The sequence below is a fragment of the Lepisosteus platostomus genome, chromosome 23 (assembly GCF_059453375.1).
Source record: "Lepisosteus platostomus isolate fLepPlt1 chromosome 23, fLepPlt1.hap1, whole genome shotgun sequence".
NCBI lineage: Eukaryota > Metazoa > Chordata > Actinopteri > Semionotiformes > Lepisosteidae > Lepisosteus > Lepisosteus platostomus.
Window position 1 is genome coordinate 7,699,977 of NC_142633.1, and position 16,901 is coordinate 7,716,877.

Below are 16,901 nucleotides of genomic sequence, written 5' to 3' on the forward strand. Positions count from 1 at the left end.
CATCAGCCTACAAGCCTACAGCCAACAAGGCTAGTCTCTGCAATTCTAAATGAAGGTCAACAAGTTCAAATAAAATCCCCTGAAATTTAATCAGAATCACAACCTGTGTGCTGGGTTTAGTTCTATTGTATTGAGGTCTTGCTTAGAGTATTATGTCACACCGAAATGCTTGGTATCACAGTAGCACAAAGTGTCTTATAAAGCAGAGTTCTGGAATGGCTCAATAGGTATCACCATTAATCATTGTATAAAATGAGCTTAGTATATTCATGCGGTTGTTTTATATCGGTATCTGAGAGCATTTTGATCTAGTTTTTTTTGTAGCAGTAGACCCTTTTTCATCATTAGATCACTTATACAGTATACTGTTTCTCGTGGAGAAATGCAATACTTTCATTCCTACAGTTACATTTTTAGAGCCAATTCACATTTCCTTATTGGTCTTTCATTAAGGTACTAACCAGTCTATGCCTCACTAAGCACTTAATTTTGGACTAAAACAAGGGGGAAAATGTATGTAGGCCTCTCTAAAGGATAAGCACAGCTCCACTTCCATCTCATCAGAATTCCTTAACTATTCCTTAACTATGATGGCATTTGGAATTCCCTATTTATTAAATATTTTGTAATACATCACTGGCAAAAGAGAGTACAATAAAGAATTTAGGGGTATGTGAAAACATTGACATAACATGCTTTGAATTTTGATTTTTCAAGGACATTTCAAAAGATAAATGATGCAATTCCATTATATCTATGTGCCAAAAAATGAATCAATCAAGATGGAACGTGTGAAATTGTCCGAGCTGTTTGTATTCTTAATGATCTTAGTGTTGTTCTCGCTCTGCTTTTTGGTTTTTACGTAGCTTCAGTAGTACTGTAGATTATTAAAAACAAGGCATTACATAATGCTGTCTAGATATATGAAACATTAAAAACACCTACATTAATTTGATTGAACTCAATCATGGTAATACATAATGGTCGTATATGAGCCATAACAGTCATTGTTTTAAAAGGATTCTGTACTTTTTCACACGATTAAAGTTCTCATCAAATAACATCTTGATATTAAATTAAACACTCTAATTCCTCTAGTGAATTCCAGCTTTGTAGAGAAAGCTTATGGACTGAATACTAATTAATCCCCTCCATCTCTAAAGCCAATATTTTTTGTGCAATTCAGAGATGAAAGTGGATTACCATTACAATGCTTAACCTATTGAGATGTCCAGACAATGGTCTGGCATTAGTGGAAAAATAGAACATTGTAGGTCTTTATATGGGTTGGAGAACTGTAAAAGCTGTCAGAATACCTCTGTTCATTTTAACAGTCCAGAGTGTATCAAGAGTGTAAAAAGAGCACATACCTGTGAGTTGACTATGCCTATTCACGCTGGAGCATCCCAAATTAAATCATCAATCCATTTTCTAACAGCTTCATCGCAATTCAGCACTGAGGAGGAGCAGGAGTCTGTCCTGGTAAGCAACAGGCACAAGGCAGGGTCTACTGGTCTAGGGCAGACGCAGACACACACACACACTCACAACAGGGCCAGAATTTTCCCAGAAGCCACAGCCTTCCAGTATGGCTTTGGACTGTGGGGGGGGAAACCGGAGGGCCTGGAAGAAACCCACAGAAACACAGGGAGAACATACAAACTCCACACAGATAGTTCCCCAGATCCAGAATTGAATTCATGTCCCCAGTGAGACAGCAATGCTAACCAATGGGGGTGCCACCCCTATGCCCTATCACAAATAGCATACAACTAATTACTAAATACTACTAAAGTGTCTGTCCACAAACCTCCAAAGCAAGATCGATGCAAAATTTCAAACAACCATTGGAAAGATTACAGTGTTGCCCACCATCTCACAGAAAAGGAGAAACTTCTGTATAAAATCCTTAATTAACTCCCCTTACCAGCCTACAGTCTGTCAAGGAAAAGGCTCAAAGTCAAGTAGGATAAGCCTACGCCATCGGAGGCTAATTAAAAAGTGTGTTTCCCTTTCTTTCATCAGAGCAGGGGATTTGAAACGGAGAGTGTCTAAACAGGCCGTTTCTTCACATGCTGAAACTGCAGCCCACAGAATCATGTGCCTACTGGGCATCCCAGAACACAGGATGGAGGACAATCCCTTTACTGCAGTTCTTTGGGAATAGATGAATCATTTTATTAAAAGCGTTGCAGATGTTTGTGCTCCAGGGTGGGGGTGGGGTGTGTGGGGGGGGGGGGGACAGGATTAACCCACTTTTCCCACTAGTCCATTGAAAAAGCATGATAGCTCTCCTAAATATTTAAGACTAAAACCCAGCATTTATAGTTTTTTGAAGTCAGAGCCCAGAAATGAAGGACTACATTACTACATGGGTGGGAGGTGCCCTGTGAAAATGAATAATAAATACATACATGAAGTAAAGCCCTTTAGAGGGCTGTGTTAACTCCATGAGCAGCATTAGGGATGACTTCAGACCACAGAGGCAGAGACAGCTTCAGCCTGACCTCAAGTAGGGAACTGGGACAGCGAATCTCCCGGGCACTCAGAGACCACAAATATCAGTGAAGTGGTGATAGTGGGAGACCCAGGAGTGTAATCTGTGCCCAGATGTTGCCTTGGGCAACCAGTACATTTGCAGACCCTCAGCCTCCTTCCGACCTCGGGAGAACTCGCTCAGGATTCATCTCCCAAAGGTCCCTCATTTTTTCAGCAGGCGAATCCCCCTAACCTCAATCAGGCAAAAAGGCTTTTCCCCCTGCTTATCCAACATTGAGCTAAGTGTTCAGTGCTAAGCTTTGCAGGACTGAAATGCTCTCCCACCATACACCTTTTTTCCCTTGAATCACGAGCAGTGAATCCGCGGGGTCATTCTGCCCTCGCCGCATTTTTTCTCGGCTCATTCGTTTTTCTACCCTTTTTCTTTTGGGCTCTCCAAAGCTCTGACTCCCCAGCCTTCTCTGCTGCCATTTCCAGACAGTCCCATTAAGCTGGAAGCCTTCTCGTTGTTCAGACAGCTTCTTTCCAGCCAGCTTCCCTGCCGTGCAGCCTTTTCCCGGTACAGTGGTAATCAAGCCAGCCTCTCCGCTGCATCAAGGCGGCCTTTTTTCTGCTCCATAATAATTCAGACAGCTCCATGCTCTATCAGCCTGCATTATTCCTTCATCGTCTCTCGTTAAGCCTCGTTCCCACCAGGCCTTCCCAAAACACCTGAGGCTCCTCTGTGAACCTGCGCTTGTGCTCGGCTTGTTATTCCCCAAAAACCCTCAAGAACCGCAGCCTAACACAATCAACACAGGGTGCACAAGGGTGTCTCGGACACTGTGCAGCCTGCCTGGTGCCCAGACAGGCTGCTAGCCAGGGCCTGTGGGTGGATCTAATCGCTATGGTCCACGTAGGAATAAATGACACAGAAAACGTTGAGTCAGAGATTCTGCAAGACAACTTTCTGGATTTAGCCCATAAGCTCGGGGGCAGAATGTCTGTGGCGATCTGCGCAAGCCAAGGGAAGCAAGAGAAATATGGAGATTTAACACCTGGCTACAGGAGAGAGGCGTTTATGAGTCCTATATGTGTCCTGCTGGACCAAATGGGACCTGTACAAGCGGAACAGGTTTCATCTGAAACCGAAGGGAAGAGCTGTACCTCGGAAGCATACTCTTAGAGTAGCTAAGGATGTAAAATAAGGAACCAGGGTGCAGGGAGCTCACAACAGCTCACAACAGATCAGACTTGGAGGAATCAAGAATCCTCCGGGCAACACTAAACACAAATAACATATCTCGCAAGCCCACTTGTGAAAGCTACCATGAGGAATAAAAGGAAAGAACTCAAGGTCACTGCATTAACAGGAAAGTCTAACATTATAGGAACAACTGAAACATTAATGGGTACAAGTTTTATTTTTGAAAAGCAGGCTTGATAGATAGTGTTGCTGGGGTGTAGTAAGCCACAAGCTTCTTTTTCGTTAGAATTTATGGGGGGTAATTAGAAGGAAAATAATGAATGGTTTAATAAGCTGTGGAAGATTTAGATCACAAAATTAAAATACGGGTGCAATTAGCTGACCATACAATTCTTAATTTAATATGTATCTTTAGGAAATTCTGATATCGTGAAGGTGGAGTACAAATGCTAGTGGATATGGTTGAAATATGAATGATTACTTTTTAATCCTGTTTATTAAGGTACCTCCTTTGGGGAGTGTTCTTAATAAATAGTATTTTCAAATAGCTAGGATGAAATAAAGGGATTAAATATGATAAAACCACTGGGGAATTGTGGCCACAATACAGTAATTATAAGTGTCAATTTCAGAAGGTTAAGTTTTTAATTAGAGTTGACAACTACAGAATAGCAGACCATGAGACTGCAAACAGGCAAATCTGCAACAGATGGCGTGTTGTACTGCAAAATCTCTAAGTTAAAAGGTCAAAATGGATTCAATCCTAAAGTCTGAAGCTAAAGTCTAGGAAACTCTCACCTAAATGGTATAATGGACAAGTTGAGAAAATTATAGAATGAAGAGAGCACTCTACAGTATGAATGAAGGGGGAACCACAATTTAAAGGCCCAGGGAGTTCAGAGTTTTAGGTGTTTATTAGTTAATCAATTACAGCACTGTTAATTGGTTGAAAATACACATTGTCACATGGGTCTGAGGAGTGGGTTTGGCCACATCAGTCGTAACTTTGGGATGCCAGGCTGTGCCCTTTTATTTGGTGCAAAACCATAAGAATTCGTACTTTTTTTAGCAGTTTTACTACATTTCTATGGTGTATTGTCTACAAGATCGCGGTGATCTACTTGGGACTCTCAAATTAGATTTTTGTTCTCTCAAAATCTCTGAAGGTGCCCTCCACTGCACAGCGTTTCCATTGTGAGTTTGGATGGGCTCAGATGCACAGAAGGGTACGTCACACAGACGAACAGAGCTTTTAGGTCCACAGAGCTCTAAGTTGCTCTACTGAGGCAGTGGCAGCCCATGGGCAACATCCATCCAGGTGACTGGGCTGGCTCTGCATGTGCTGTAGGACTCAGAGACGCAGCTGAACAGCCCTTGCTTGAGCACAGAAGCCTTATGCATGTGTGCTCCTTAGGGCATCTGCACAGAGTGGGTGCTCACAACTTCCAGCAGGACAAGGAATGACAGCCCAAAGGTTCTTGAGAGGAAAGATGTTATTGATGTGTCTTAAATCACAACCGAGCACTTCTGGGGGTAGCGTCATGGCATACAGTAGGTATTGCAATACAGGGGAAGAGTGTATGATACCTGCAATGGACATAGAGTGCAGCTGTATTGTAGTAAAACAAAACAGGGATTACAAGCCACCTCACCTCTCACAATAGCTTTCTACCTTGTTCAAGTATTCCCAGCTCCGACCGTCTTACTCTGGCTCGTTCGCGAGGTCCACAAATTCTCCACCATTCTTAGGAATGTGCTTTTATCAAAAATATAAACCAGATGGAAACAGGAGTGACGCTCAATGAATCCTCCAGGCTGGTCATCTTTTATCAGGTTCTTGTACTGGAACACCTGTCTTTGGGCCTGAGCGCTTTTCCCGCTTTCCCGTCTCCTTGGAGAAACACCACACTCAGAGACCTGACCTTTTGTCTCGGGCATATCGAGGCTTGATGAAAATGCGAGATCTGTTTCGCAGCCAGTTCTTTGATAGGGAGCTACAGTACTGTGGTATTCACTGAAAGACACTGAAGCAGTGTCTGATGGCCACTTTGGAATTCGACCGCAAATTATTTCAATCCTGCGCTCTTTGTCATCTCATTTCCTATTAGTCTCATGCCTTCACACGGTATGTCTCTTTTACTGTGCTCCATTCATTCCGAGAGCAGCTGTACTCAAGCCATCAGCGCATGACAGGTTGTGAGAACCAAGATATCTTTCATCTTAACACTCTCTGCTTGGACTTCAAAAGCTCAAAGTATTTCATAAAGGAAATAACCAGTTACAGCTCCCGTTTAGAGAAAATCAGATTATTACAGAAAATAAGATTACTGGAACTGAGTACTGTAAATCAATGCTATGATCAGGTTATAAGCTTGTCTTTTATGTTTAAGAAATGGCCAGAAATCTGCAGCTTGTCACCATCTTTACCAAGACCAAAATCATTTAACCACACAGAAGTTTTACCATGCATTAGATCGATAGCAAAGCAATAGCAAAATGATTGCTTCTCCAGACTGCGAACACCTTAAAGAGAAAAACACTTTTATCTGTGATATTTTCTTCTTATTGACAGATATTCTGAGTGTTAATAAAAGAATTGGCCCGATCTACATTTGTCGGTTAGACAATCACAAAAAAGTCTACATAAATGAGTCTGCAACACCCACGAGTCTTCGAGAGAAGGAAGAGAGAGATAAAACTGTGATTGAACAGGAAATTCACATAGGGTTGGAGTGTGGAGGGAAAGAAAAACAAATGAAGGAGGAAATGCAGGTAAGTTTTTAAGAATGTGTGAATTAAAAGAAGGATGAGGAACCCATGGAAGAGAGGAAAGAGGTTAAAGGGTTTTCACAAATAATTAGATGAGCCTAAATACAGATTTCAGTTCAAATGAGCAGCACATTATTGTTTTTATTCACATTCCTGATTGAAATCTATTTGTATTTTCAGTTTATTTTTGATGTTTTGTTTTCCATTAGAGTGTTTTGAAATAAGTCTATTGCTCTATCTGAGAGAGTTGTTAGTGATATACCAACTATCCGTCAGACTGCTTTTGGAGCTTTCAGTTGGGAATTGAGATCTCATGCAATTTGGTATTACAACCATCAAAAGGCCCTTGTTTCTATTTAACAGGTGGTGCATTAAAATGCAACACTGCAACTCTCTAACACTTTCCATTTCTTCCCAGTCATCTCAATTGACTGTTCTTCTTTTCCAGAACACTATGCCTATTTAGCTTCTTAAAAACATCTCAGAATTACTGTAAAATCTCCTGACTGGACCTGGTTATCTACACATACAGAGTCAGGGGTTAGATCTCTATTTCTGAAAAGACAGTCAGCTTGGCTGAAGGTCGTCTTTTACAGATGATAATGTTTAGTGTGATAGATATCACAAGCCAATGGAAATATTCAATCATTTCTTTTTACCATTTAGGCTAACACTAACAGACATGCCTTGCTGCAAGGGCAAGAGAGTGAATTGATGTAGTGCTGGGGAATAAAACATGTGTTCTCTGACCAGTACAGCACAGACTCTTCAAATGATAAAGTAATAAGGCTCCCTGCCATGAGCTGTTTCTCTTAGCTGCATGGGAGCTTCCTGTACCCAGAACCCCCTGCAGCTTGGCATGACTGGCCGGTTGCCTAGCAACCCCAAGTGCCGAACAGTAGAGGTATCAGTTCTGCAATTTAGACCCCTGCTGTCATCCTTCCTATTGTCCTTGTAGCTGTTACCCACGTACAGAACGGAGCTACACTCCTGTACATGAATTTGCAATAATGATTTATATGTTAAAATTTATCGGACAAATATTGACATATTTCACAAAAACACATACTGCATGTCCATGAATTCTTGAAACCGTTTCACAGCATTGTTGGTGAATCACAGGTTTTTCATTTAATTTTCAGAAGCATTGAATTGTGTTTTCAAATGTGATTCATTTGAGATTTAGGACAGGCAAGCAAGTGTCCGCATGAACATCTAACTCTTTTCCATAAGCAGCCTGTTCTTGCTTAGTGTTTTCCCCATTTTGTTTTACAGCGTATGTTTCTATTGCCTGCAAGCAAATCCCTGCACTAGACTACATAAAACATAATCTGCTGGATGCTTGCCCCATCAGGAATGTTCCTGTAAACGGTTCTGAATTTCATTTACTGCTTCTACAGTACATTGAAGAACTACTACTTTTTCTTGGAAAACGTGTGTTGCTTATTTCTGTACACACGGATAGAATTAGAACACTAAAATGAGGTTTTAGTGGCATAGTTGTACCTGCAGGGGAATAGAGGAATTTTTGTGTTTGTCTCACCATAAGGTTTGAAGATTGCGACAAATATTTGTGATAAGAACGTATATTTAACAATTATTTGTAATTTTAAGTCTCTCTTAAATACATTACCTAGAACATTATCTCTTAAACTATAAACTACCAGAAACTTTAGTTTATCCCATTTTAATACGTAAGAAACCTCATTTGCCAAAAACTCAGAACACAACATTTCTTAAAAGCTTACAAATATTTCACCCATGAATTCTGACTTGTTTGCAACCAGTTTTCCATAAAATAGGTACAAATATTTTGTTAGTAGATTTAGCCATTATCCACAAGAAAAGGAGGTTTTGTGCCACAAAAGGTAACATTTCAATTAATGTGGGTTGGCTGTATTAACATATGAAAGAGCAAATTAGAGTATGAAAACAAAAATGGTATTTGTATCTGTAAAAGAATTACAGATGAACCAAAGAAGCATAGGACTAATATGTTTAGACTACAACGAGACAGAAATAATCTTGCATGAGTTAGAACACCAGTAAAAACGTGTGTGACATCACTGTACAAGCAAGAAAAAAGACTAAAATGGCAATGCTCCAGATATGGAGCAAGAAGAACAGGTCTATGGGGAAAATAAATATTGGACTGGATGCCAAGAGACAGAATAATGAACAACTGTAAAGAAGCAAGATTAAACAAAACAGAAAATCAAGGTTCATCAGGGGCTTTTACAAAGTTTGGAGGTAATGATCACAGCAGAAACATAAACGTATCAACATTAATTATATTAATTCCAGTTTCAGAGCACAGCATCTACTGTAATGCCAATAATAATAATAATAATAGTTGTTGTTATGTTCTTCTTTTCAGCTTTTAAAAGTTCTATCTTTGCAAACGCTGCAATAAAAGAGGTACTCCACTTAGTAAACCACCATCTTGGCTCAAAATCCAGGCCAAGATGCCCACTGAGCAACTAGAAAAAGCTGCAGAATTAGACACACCTGGGCTGTGAATGAAAGGAAGGCATTCCACATGAGGGAAGAGTGCTGTGGACAGGCTCACTGTGGAATTAGCCACACCTCTACTCAATCAAGAAGCTCATAAAAGAGAGCAGTCCAGAGGCAGAGAGTCACTGTGTGTCTCAACAGGCAACAGGCAACAGGCAACAGGCAACAGGCAACAGGCAACAGGCAACAGGCAACAGGCAACAGGCAACAGGCAACAGGCAACAGGCAACAGGCAACAGGCAACAGGCAACAGGCAACAGGCAACAGGCAGCTTCTGTGTTGAGGAGTTCCCCATGAAGAAAGGGGATCAGTCTGGAAGGGAAGTGTTCTGGAGATTGCAGTTGTCTCTAGAATTGGACTGGGCTCAGTCACAGACGTAGGGGAATCAATGAGCTATGAGATGAGAAGATGTGGTAAATACCATATTCAGGAATAACATACAATAGGTGATGGGCAAGGAGGCTGCACGGCGGGGCTCGATGGGGCTGAAGTGCGCACTCAGTGAACAGCATTTTCCAAATTCGCCATTTGTAACCTTCATGTTCTTCTGGTTTAGCATCAGACAAGGAGTGTGTTGATGAGTACAGAAAGAACTGAGGAAGAGGATTGTTTTGTTGACTGGCTGAAAAATGTGTTTTGGGATTTGCTGAAGGGGAAATCCAGACTAGATAAAGATCATCAGAAAATGGAAAAGGACATGTTTCCAACACCCACCCCCATAACTTTTCAATATCGTGAGATTACTAATTTATGAGACTATTTATACAGCGATACCCACTAAGCACAACCAGTCCCAGTTTGGTACACTATCTAGCACTACATTTGTAAAGTCAGACAGCCATAAGCAGAGAGCTAATGGTATCACACTATTGTCCGTTTTTGCAATATCTATACCAAAATTGCTGCAACTATTGTATGCACAACCCTGGTATTTATAATACAGTCATTTACAATTTACATATCCATTACATCCTCATAAGGAATGGGTGTGGTGTGGATCACACTGTATAAACACTTCAAGAGTATGATTTTATAGGTGGACCCTCTGACTTCAACGGTCTTTTTAACACTTCATGAAGAACACCATGCAACACCCCTCTATTCAGTTTCAGAATTCTCCCGTCTCCTGCTTTGCAGGTTTGGCAAAATTACGGTTTAATGTTGCTAACCAGCAACTTCAGCAAGACAGTTTTCGAAAGACTTCAAAGACCCTCGTTGAGAAACAGCCAGGTGGGCAATTGAATTAGCAGAACGCCCTCCATACGCTAAGCACAATCACACACAAAACCCTCTTCCCTCTAACCCACTTTCACCTGTTCATATTCAGGAGCTTCCTTCGATGCTGTAACAACCATAAAGCAGCACAATTTGTTTTGTGTGGTGTAGAGTTTAATCCCTGAGGTGGCTTCATTTGGAGTGGTGCCACAAATGTCAAATAGTGACATTTCTGAAAATAAAAATGATCATTCGCTTCTACTTTCCTGGGTTATCCACAGAAACTATTCCCGAAACAAACAAAAATGGTTTCAATTGGCTGCTTTCTCCTGGCGTGAAGCAGTTTTTGTTGTTTTAGTTTGACTCATTTTGTAGGCTTTAGAGCTTTGTAAATGAATTTCAGTCATTCAGCCTTGTGGGTCTGGAGGAGCTGCTAATGTCAATTTAAAACATACTATAGGTCCCTGTGTGCAAAGGGAGACGCTGTTTATCACATCACCAGTGAACATCTAGTTTAATCATTTGTTTTTGAAAGAGCTCAGGGATTATGGTGCCATCTGAACTCCCAATAGAAGGATTGTAACCTGGCAATCAGCACTAGGTGGATCATCCTTTGTGTAATCAGTGAACACAATCCTGAAAAAGCAGAACAGGTGACAGATCTGCAGAATAAGCTATAGAACTGCTCCACCACCATTGAATCTTCACTTCTGCACCTGCAGAAGAGGCAGATACCTGGGCACACCAGGACTATAAGACCTCTAACCACTGCTTAAAGAGCTCCTCAAGGACCACCTTTTCAGACGGCTATTTGTTCTTTTATATGATTCTTAATAACAATAATAATCATTATTTTAAATAATAAAAATGTAACACTTTTATAGCATTTTTCTGGACACTCCATTCAAAGCGCTTTACAGGTAATGGGGACTCCCCTCCCCCACCAGTGTGCAGCCCCACCTGGATGATGCAAGGGCAGCCATAGTGCACTAGTATACTTCCCACACACCAGCTCTCAGCTGGGAGGAGAACAGATGAAGATTATTAGGAGGCCATGCTTATTAAAGGCCAGGACACTAAGGCTGACACCCTTACTGTTTTTTCAAGAAACTCCCTGGGATTTTTAGTGACCACAGAGAGTCAGGACCTGTTTTACATTGCATTCAAAGGACAGCACCTTTTTACAGATAATATCCCGTCACTATACTGGAGCATTAGAATTTACACAGACCACAGGGTGAGCACCTCTTACTGGTGCCACTAACATCTCTTCCAGCAGCAACCTTAGTTTTTCGCAGGCGGTCTCCCATTCAGGTACTGGCCAGGCTCACACCTGCTGAGCTTCAGCGGGGCTGCCAGTTGTGAGTTGCAGGGTGATATAGCTGCTACAGTAGTAGTTACAATATGTATGTATTTACAGTATGTAAATTTGTTTCAGTCCAGTTACTGTGCTGAATATAAGATGCCTTGGATAAAGATCTCAGCAAAATCAATGCTGTCCAACCTGAGTGTGTGCATGCTGACATTGTGTATTACTTACAGTACGTGTGAAAGCGTCGCACGCTGTGCTAATCTCTCTGTCAGCCAGAGAAACTCCCACCAGGTGTCAGAAGAACACCGTTTCCCATTTGCATAGCTGTAGAACTGTGACATACGGTGCTTCACAAGGTAGATTAAAGAAGAGTGAACTGAAACGTACAGTATTGAAACAGGAGGAAAATCCAAAGGAGGAAAATCTTAAGGAAAAAAGGAGGAATTTAATTTTTATCCTGCTAGCCACTGGGTATCAAAGCTTTAACATCATCCCAGTCAGTCTGTGTGTAGTCAATGCTTAATGGAGAACCCCTTCTTAAGCCGTGTTTTCTAAACTTTGAAACGATATGCTATATAAAGGGATTTATCTGCATCATCTCATTTAAACGTCTTTTAACTGTCAGATATTTCTTAAAACTGCAAATCATGTGAAACCTGAAAACCACCTGACCAGGTCTTGCATTTCTGAATGAAAGATGAGATGTCCTGCTTTTTCCAGGATTTGTATTCCAAGCAGTTCACCGATAAAGAGGAAGCCATCTACGGATAACTTGAGTACTACACACCCCACACTGTGTATTGCAAGCTAACTTGAATTATACTTGCTGCTGCATTCTGCATGTTACCTTTTTTTAAAAAGTATAAGGAATATATATTGTGTTATTATGGAGATCTCATTCCTTGGCACCAAAGCTCACAGACTTTCTTTATACATCAGGCAAACGGTCTGGACGTGCTCAGAAAATCAGCTGGCATTAAGTCTCCCTTTAAAGAAGACATGTTTATACCAATCGAACTGCAGCCCTGACCACAACACTCAGCTTTTAAACAAGAGAGACCCTATATTTTGGACTTTCGGAAGGTTTTCTTTCCACTATCAAGTGCCGCCCTGCCCACCTGTTTAAGTGATGCTGTGCAAAGAAACTGTACCCAGGCGTGATGTCTGCCAGGAGCATTGTCTTCACGGGCGATTTGAAGGGCGTCTCGGAGTTGAGGGCCCGGAACGTGCTGAAGTTCTGTGTCCCCAGGAAAAGCCTGGCAGCTTCCTGCATGGCCTCCACATTCAGTTGGCTGTAAGAGGAGAAGCGCAATAATGGAGAATCAGAGCAAGCAGAATTCTTACAGTTAGATTCTAAGATTTCCTTAAAATAATAAATAAACAACTTATAAAAATACAGAAGGGAGGTACGGTGGGGCATGTATAGAATTGCTGCCTTGCAGCGCTGGGGCCCTGGGTTCAATTCCAGATCTGGGGTGCTGTCTGTGTGGAGTTTGCATGTTCTTCTCATATGGGTTTCCTCCAGGCGCTCAGTTTTCTCCCACAGTCCACAGACATGCTGGTGGGTTCATCGGCTTCTGGGCAAATTGGCCCTGCTGTGCGTGTGTGAGTTTGTGTGTGTGTACCCTGAGATGTACTGGCATCACAACCGAGGTGCATCCGGCCTTGTCCCCATTGCTGACTGGGATAAGCTCAGGCTCCCCCGCTACACTGTTTTGGATAAAGCAGTTAAGAAATGTATGGATGGATAATAAGGAGGAACAAGTACATGTGAATTCCACACTGAGCAGAAAGAAGAAACACAACATTTTGGCTGTTGACCCTTTTTCATATCACCGATGAAGAAAATCTAAGCTTGGGTATGACAGGGTTAAACCATTGTATGAGGGAATTTCATTTGTATGTGCCACTGAACTTGAATACATGTCCATACTGTTCACGTTTCAGGTTTTAGACTGGGCTCAGATGTAAGTCTCCTTGGACAAAGATATATGATCATAACGATAATCAGAATAAAAGATGTCACCACTTTTAAGTTCTCTTAATTCCAGGCAGGTGGTCTTTTTTCTTGCTGGTGGTCACTTTTTGAGTAACGTGGGGAGCCTTGTTAGAGCTTGAGATATGGTGGGGACTGGGGTGATGCAGTACTTCAGTGAAGGACATCAATGTAATTAATCTCTAGTGACATTGATGTGTTGGTCTTCAAGTCTTCCTCTGTCACGTTTCATTCTGTTGTTCATTTTGATCACCAAGTGACAAAAAGGGACATGGCCCTAGAAAGAGTTTCAAATATGAGCATCCAGATTTGAGGTCTGAAAGGGATATTACACAGACAGATTAAAACAGCTGAATCTGATCAATTCTAATCAGAGGAGATTGAACTTGAATTCAGGTATTCAAAACCCCGAATGGTATTTACAAAGTCAGCCTAAATGAGTGATTCAGGAAGGACAGTGAAGAGAGGTCATAAAGAGAAGATTAAGAGGCGTATTCAGGACTAAAAAAAGAGGCTCTTCCTCGTGCACAGTCATGTGCAGTTCCACCCAGCTCTGTTGTTGACAGTGAATCCCAGGGATTGTCCTAGAAGCAGAGCTGAATAGGATTATGGAATCAATCATCTTAAACATACTCAACAAGCCCCTATATTTACTGCTGAAATAGTTCTTTTAGATTGATATATTTAAAGGTAAAGTGTTTTTAATTTGCCACCATTTTGTGATATTTCATCAAAACATTTCCTCCCTGATGGTGAAAAACATTTCCTGTCAACATGTTGGTTGTCAACATGTTAGTTCCAACTGAAGAGCTGATGTACTTCCTAGAAGCGACATACGACGACTTTTAAGACAGTGAACAGCCCAAAGGAGTAATGGAGTAAGTCAAAATGTCTTCATGGCTCAAAGGGCTTTCACTATGCTCACTTCCAGCCTGCTTGGTTAAAATTATCACATGGGGCTTATACCTTCATCCCTTTATCTAAGGCACTGTTAATTTATGAGATATGCAAGTCCACAGTGGGACAACGACTTGAGGAACAGAATTCAAGAACTGCTCCCAGTACTTAGGAAACACACAGTAACAATCATAAACAAACAAAATGGTTAGGTGCATAGTATGAAGTACAGAATGTAGATCAAGGTGAAAGATCAAGGTAGAAAGTGTACAATACATTATTTAGACCACTTTAGGAGTATGGCATAGAGTTCTGGTCTCCAGTGTAATGAATGAATGAATGAAGCCATAGACCAAAATTTTTGAAGAGCAACAAGACCCACTGCAGGTCATATGGATATGGGCTTTGAGGATGGAATAAAGGAATGTGATATTTTCAGTATCAGAAAAAATATCTAAAAGGAAATAAGATTGATTGCAACAGTAGTATCAAATTAACTTCAAATTACAATGTTGAGAAATCAATGAAACATTGTTAAAAGTCAATTTTGCACCAAACCTAATACTTTCGTTGTGGACACATTGTGTAGGCGGGGGACTTTATATTGGGTTTTTATAGGAATATGATGAGCACTGAAAGGTCGAATGACCTCTTTTCATTGTTACGTTTTCTTAGGCTCTTGTATTACATTAACCCCATCCTGTAACTGTAAATAAGATACTTGCAGAGGACTTTTAACTGATCACTTCAGCCCAGAAAAAGCAAAACACAACACAAACCACGTTACAAAGTGTAGAGAAAATAAAAAGCAAAGAGACCACACAGGGCAATACTAAAACATAAGGCTATAGAATAATACTGTTGAACAGCAAAAGCGGAGTTTTTAGGAGAGTAAATTGGTCTTTCTATGAAAGAATATGCTGCAAGTAAGCAATCATATAGGCATAACCTTCACTTTCCTGCTGTTTTAAAGTTTTGGAACAGTTTTCAGCTTGGATCTTATGTACTGTCTGACAAGCAGCTATAGATCAGGATAGCTGCGGGATTCTTCTCTAATCACAATTTCTTGCTGCGGTGTGTTATCGCCACTCTATCAAAACAAATCAGGGTTACACCTGATATGCATCGGCTACTTTCAGTACAGTTACACAACTGTGAAAAAAGACGTAATACTGCGCAGTAATGCTAAGCAAGGGCCTGCTGGGGAGCAGGAGAGGGAGGGAGTGGGTGGATGACACCAGGCAGCTGGAAAAGCCTGCAGCTTCTCCTGCCCTACTTTTTCCAGAAATGAAGCAGGAGAATAAAAAAATGATTAACATCTGCAGATCTCCTGTCAATGGGATTTTATTTTTCAAATCGGCACAAAAAGATTAACAAAAAAGAGCTGCTTTGCACCTGATTGTTCTCTAATAACTCAAACTTGCTGGACGCACAACAAACGTCTGAGAACTCAGACAGTAAAGTGCTATCGTATCACATCATAAACTTGTTTGTAAGAACTTAAGAGAGGCTGCAAACAAGAGAAAGCTATTTGGCCCAACCAGCCCATATGGTAGTTAGTTCTTAATTGATCCCAGGATCTCATGCAGCTGCTACTTGAATGAAGCCAGAGCATCAGTTTCAACAATATGGCTGGGTACCTTGATCCATACCCCTACTACCATTTGTGTAAAGAGGTGCCTCCTGTTTTCAGTTTTAAGTGCACTTCCACATAGTTTCCACCTGTGCTCTGGGGTTTGTGTTTCACAGTTCAACGTATCAATTTATTGGATTGCAGTGAAATACTGCACAGATATTCTCGCACATACAGATGTTATCTTGCTAGATCTAGACCACGAACATGGTTACTGTATGTGTCACCTGAATGGCATGTTAATATTTTCATAGTTCTTGTTGTAGACTTTAAGACACAACAGCAAGCAAATCTCTCTTTACTTGTTTAAATGTGGCATCACACCAGTGAATCCACATGTCCCAGTCATAAGAAATTGACATCATTACTCCATTTGTGTTTTCAATGTTATTTGACTGTCCAAGAACAAGAAGCATTACTCTGCTATATTGCATTTTCAATAGAACTTTACCCTCACCACAGGTCTCAGTTCTCATTAATCTCAGATTCATTTACATGACCAGATCCAGGAAAGTTTTGTACTGATCAGTAGGTGCAATACTTACCCCTAATTGTTCAAAAATAAACTATGTTGCGCAATAGATTACAGTTAATTCTTAATTGTTATGTAACATTTATAATTCGTCATAGGTTTCACCTCACGGAATTTCAGGGTGGTGCTGTGGTCAGTGGTGCTGTGGTCTGCTTCGGAATCGGTGGGAAACTGTAAAAAGTTATATATTTTTAGGAACCTTCTTTGCAGTTTTGTCATGTTAATTAGAATATATTCAGATTCCACCCCCAGCTGCGGTGAGAAAAAGGTGTCCAGATGTTTTCACACACCAGGCGGGTGTATATTGACAGCGATATCAGGGCACGGAGACTGGAAGGAGAGACGATC

General features: G+C 41.0%; 1 protein-coding gene across 3 annotated transcripts in view; it reads right to left on the bottom strand.

Annotated features, from left to right (window-relative positions):
* Positions 1-16,901, bottom strand: part of pusl1 (pseudouridine synthase like 1) — a 56,556-nt gene that overhangs the window by 5,048 nt on the left and 34,607 nt on the right. For 2 of the 3 annotated variants that reach the window (XM_088616947.1, XM_088616944.1), the window contains exon 5: positions 12,614-12,787. In XM_088616947.1, the coding sequence (XP_088473073.1) occupies positions 12,614-12,787 (174 nt within the window). The remainder of the gene's footprint in view (positions 1-12,613; positions 12,788-16,901) is intronic. The other variant, XM_088616946.1, reaches the window with a different exon arrangement.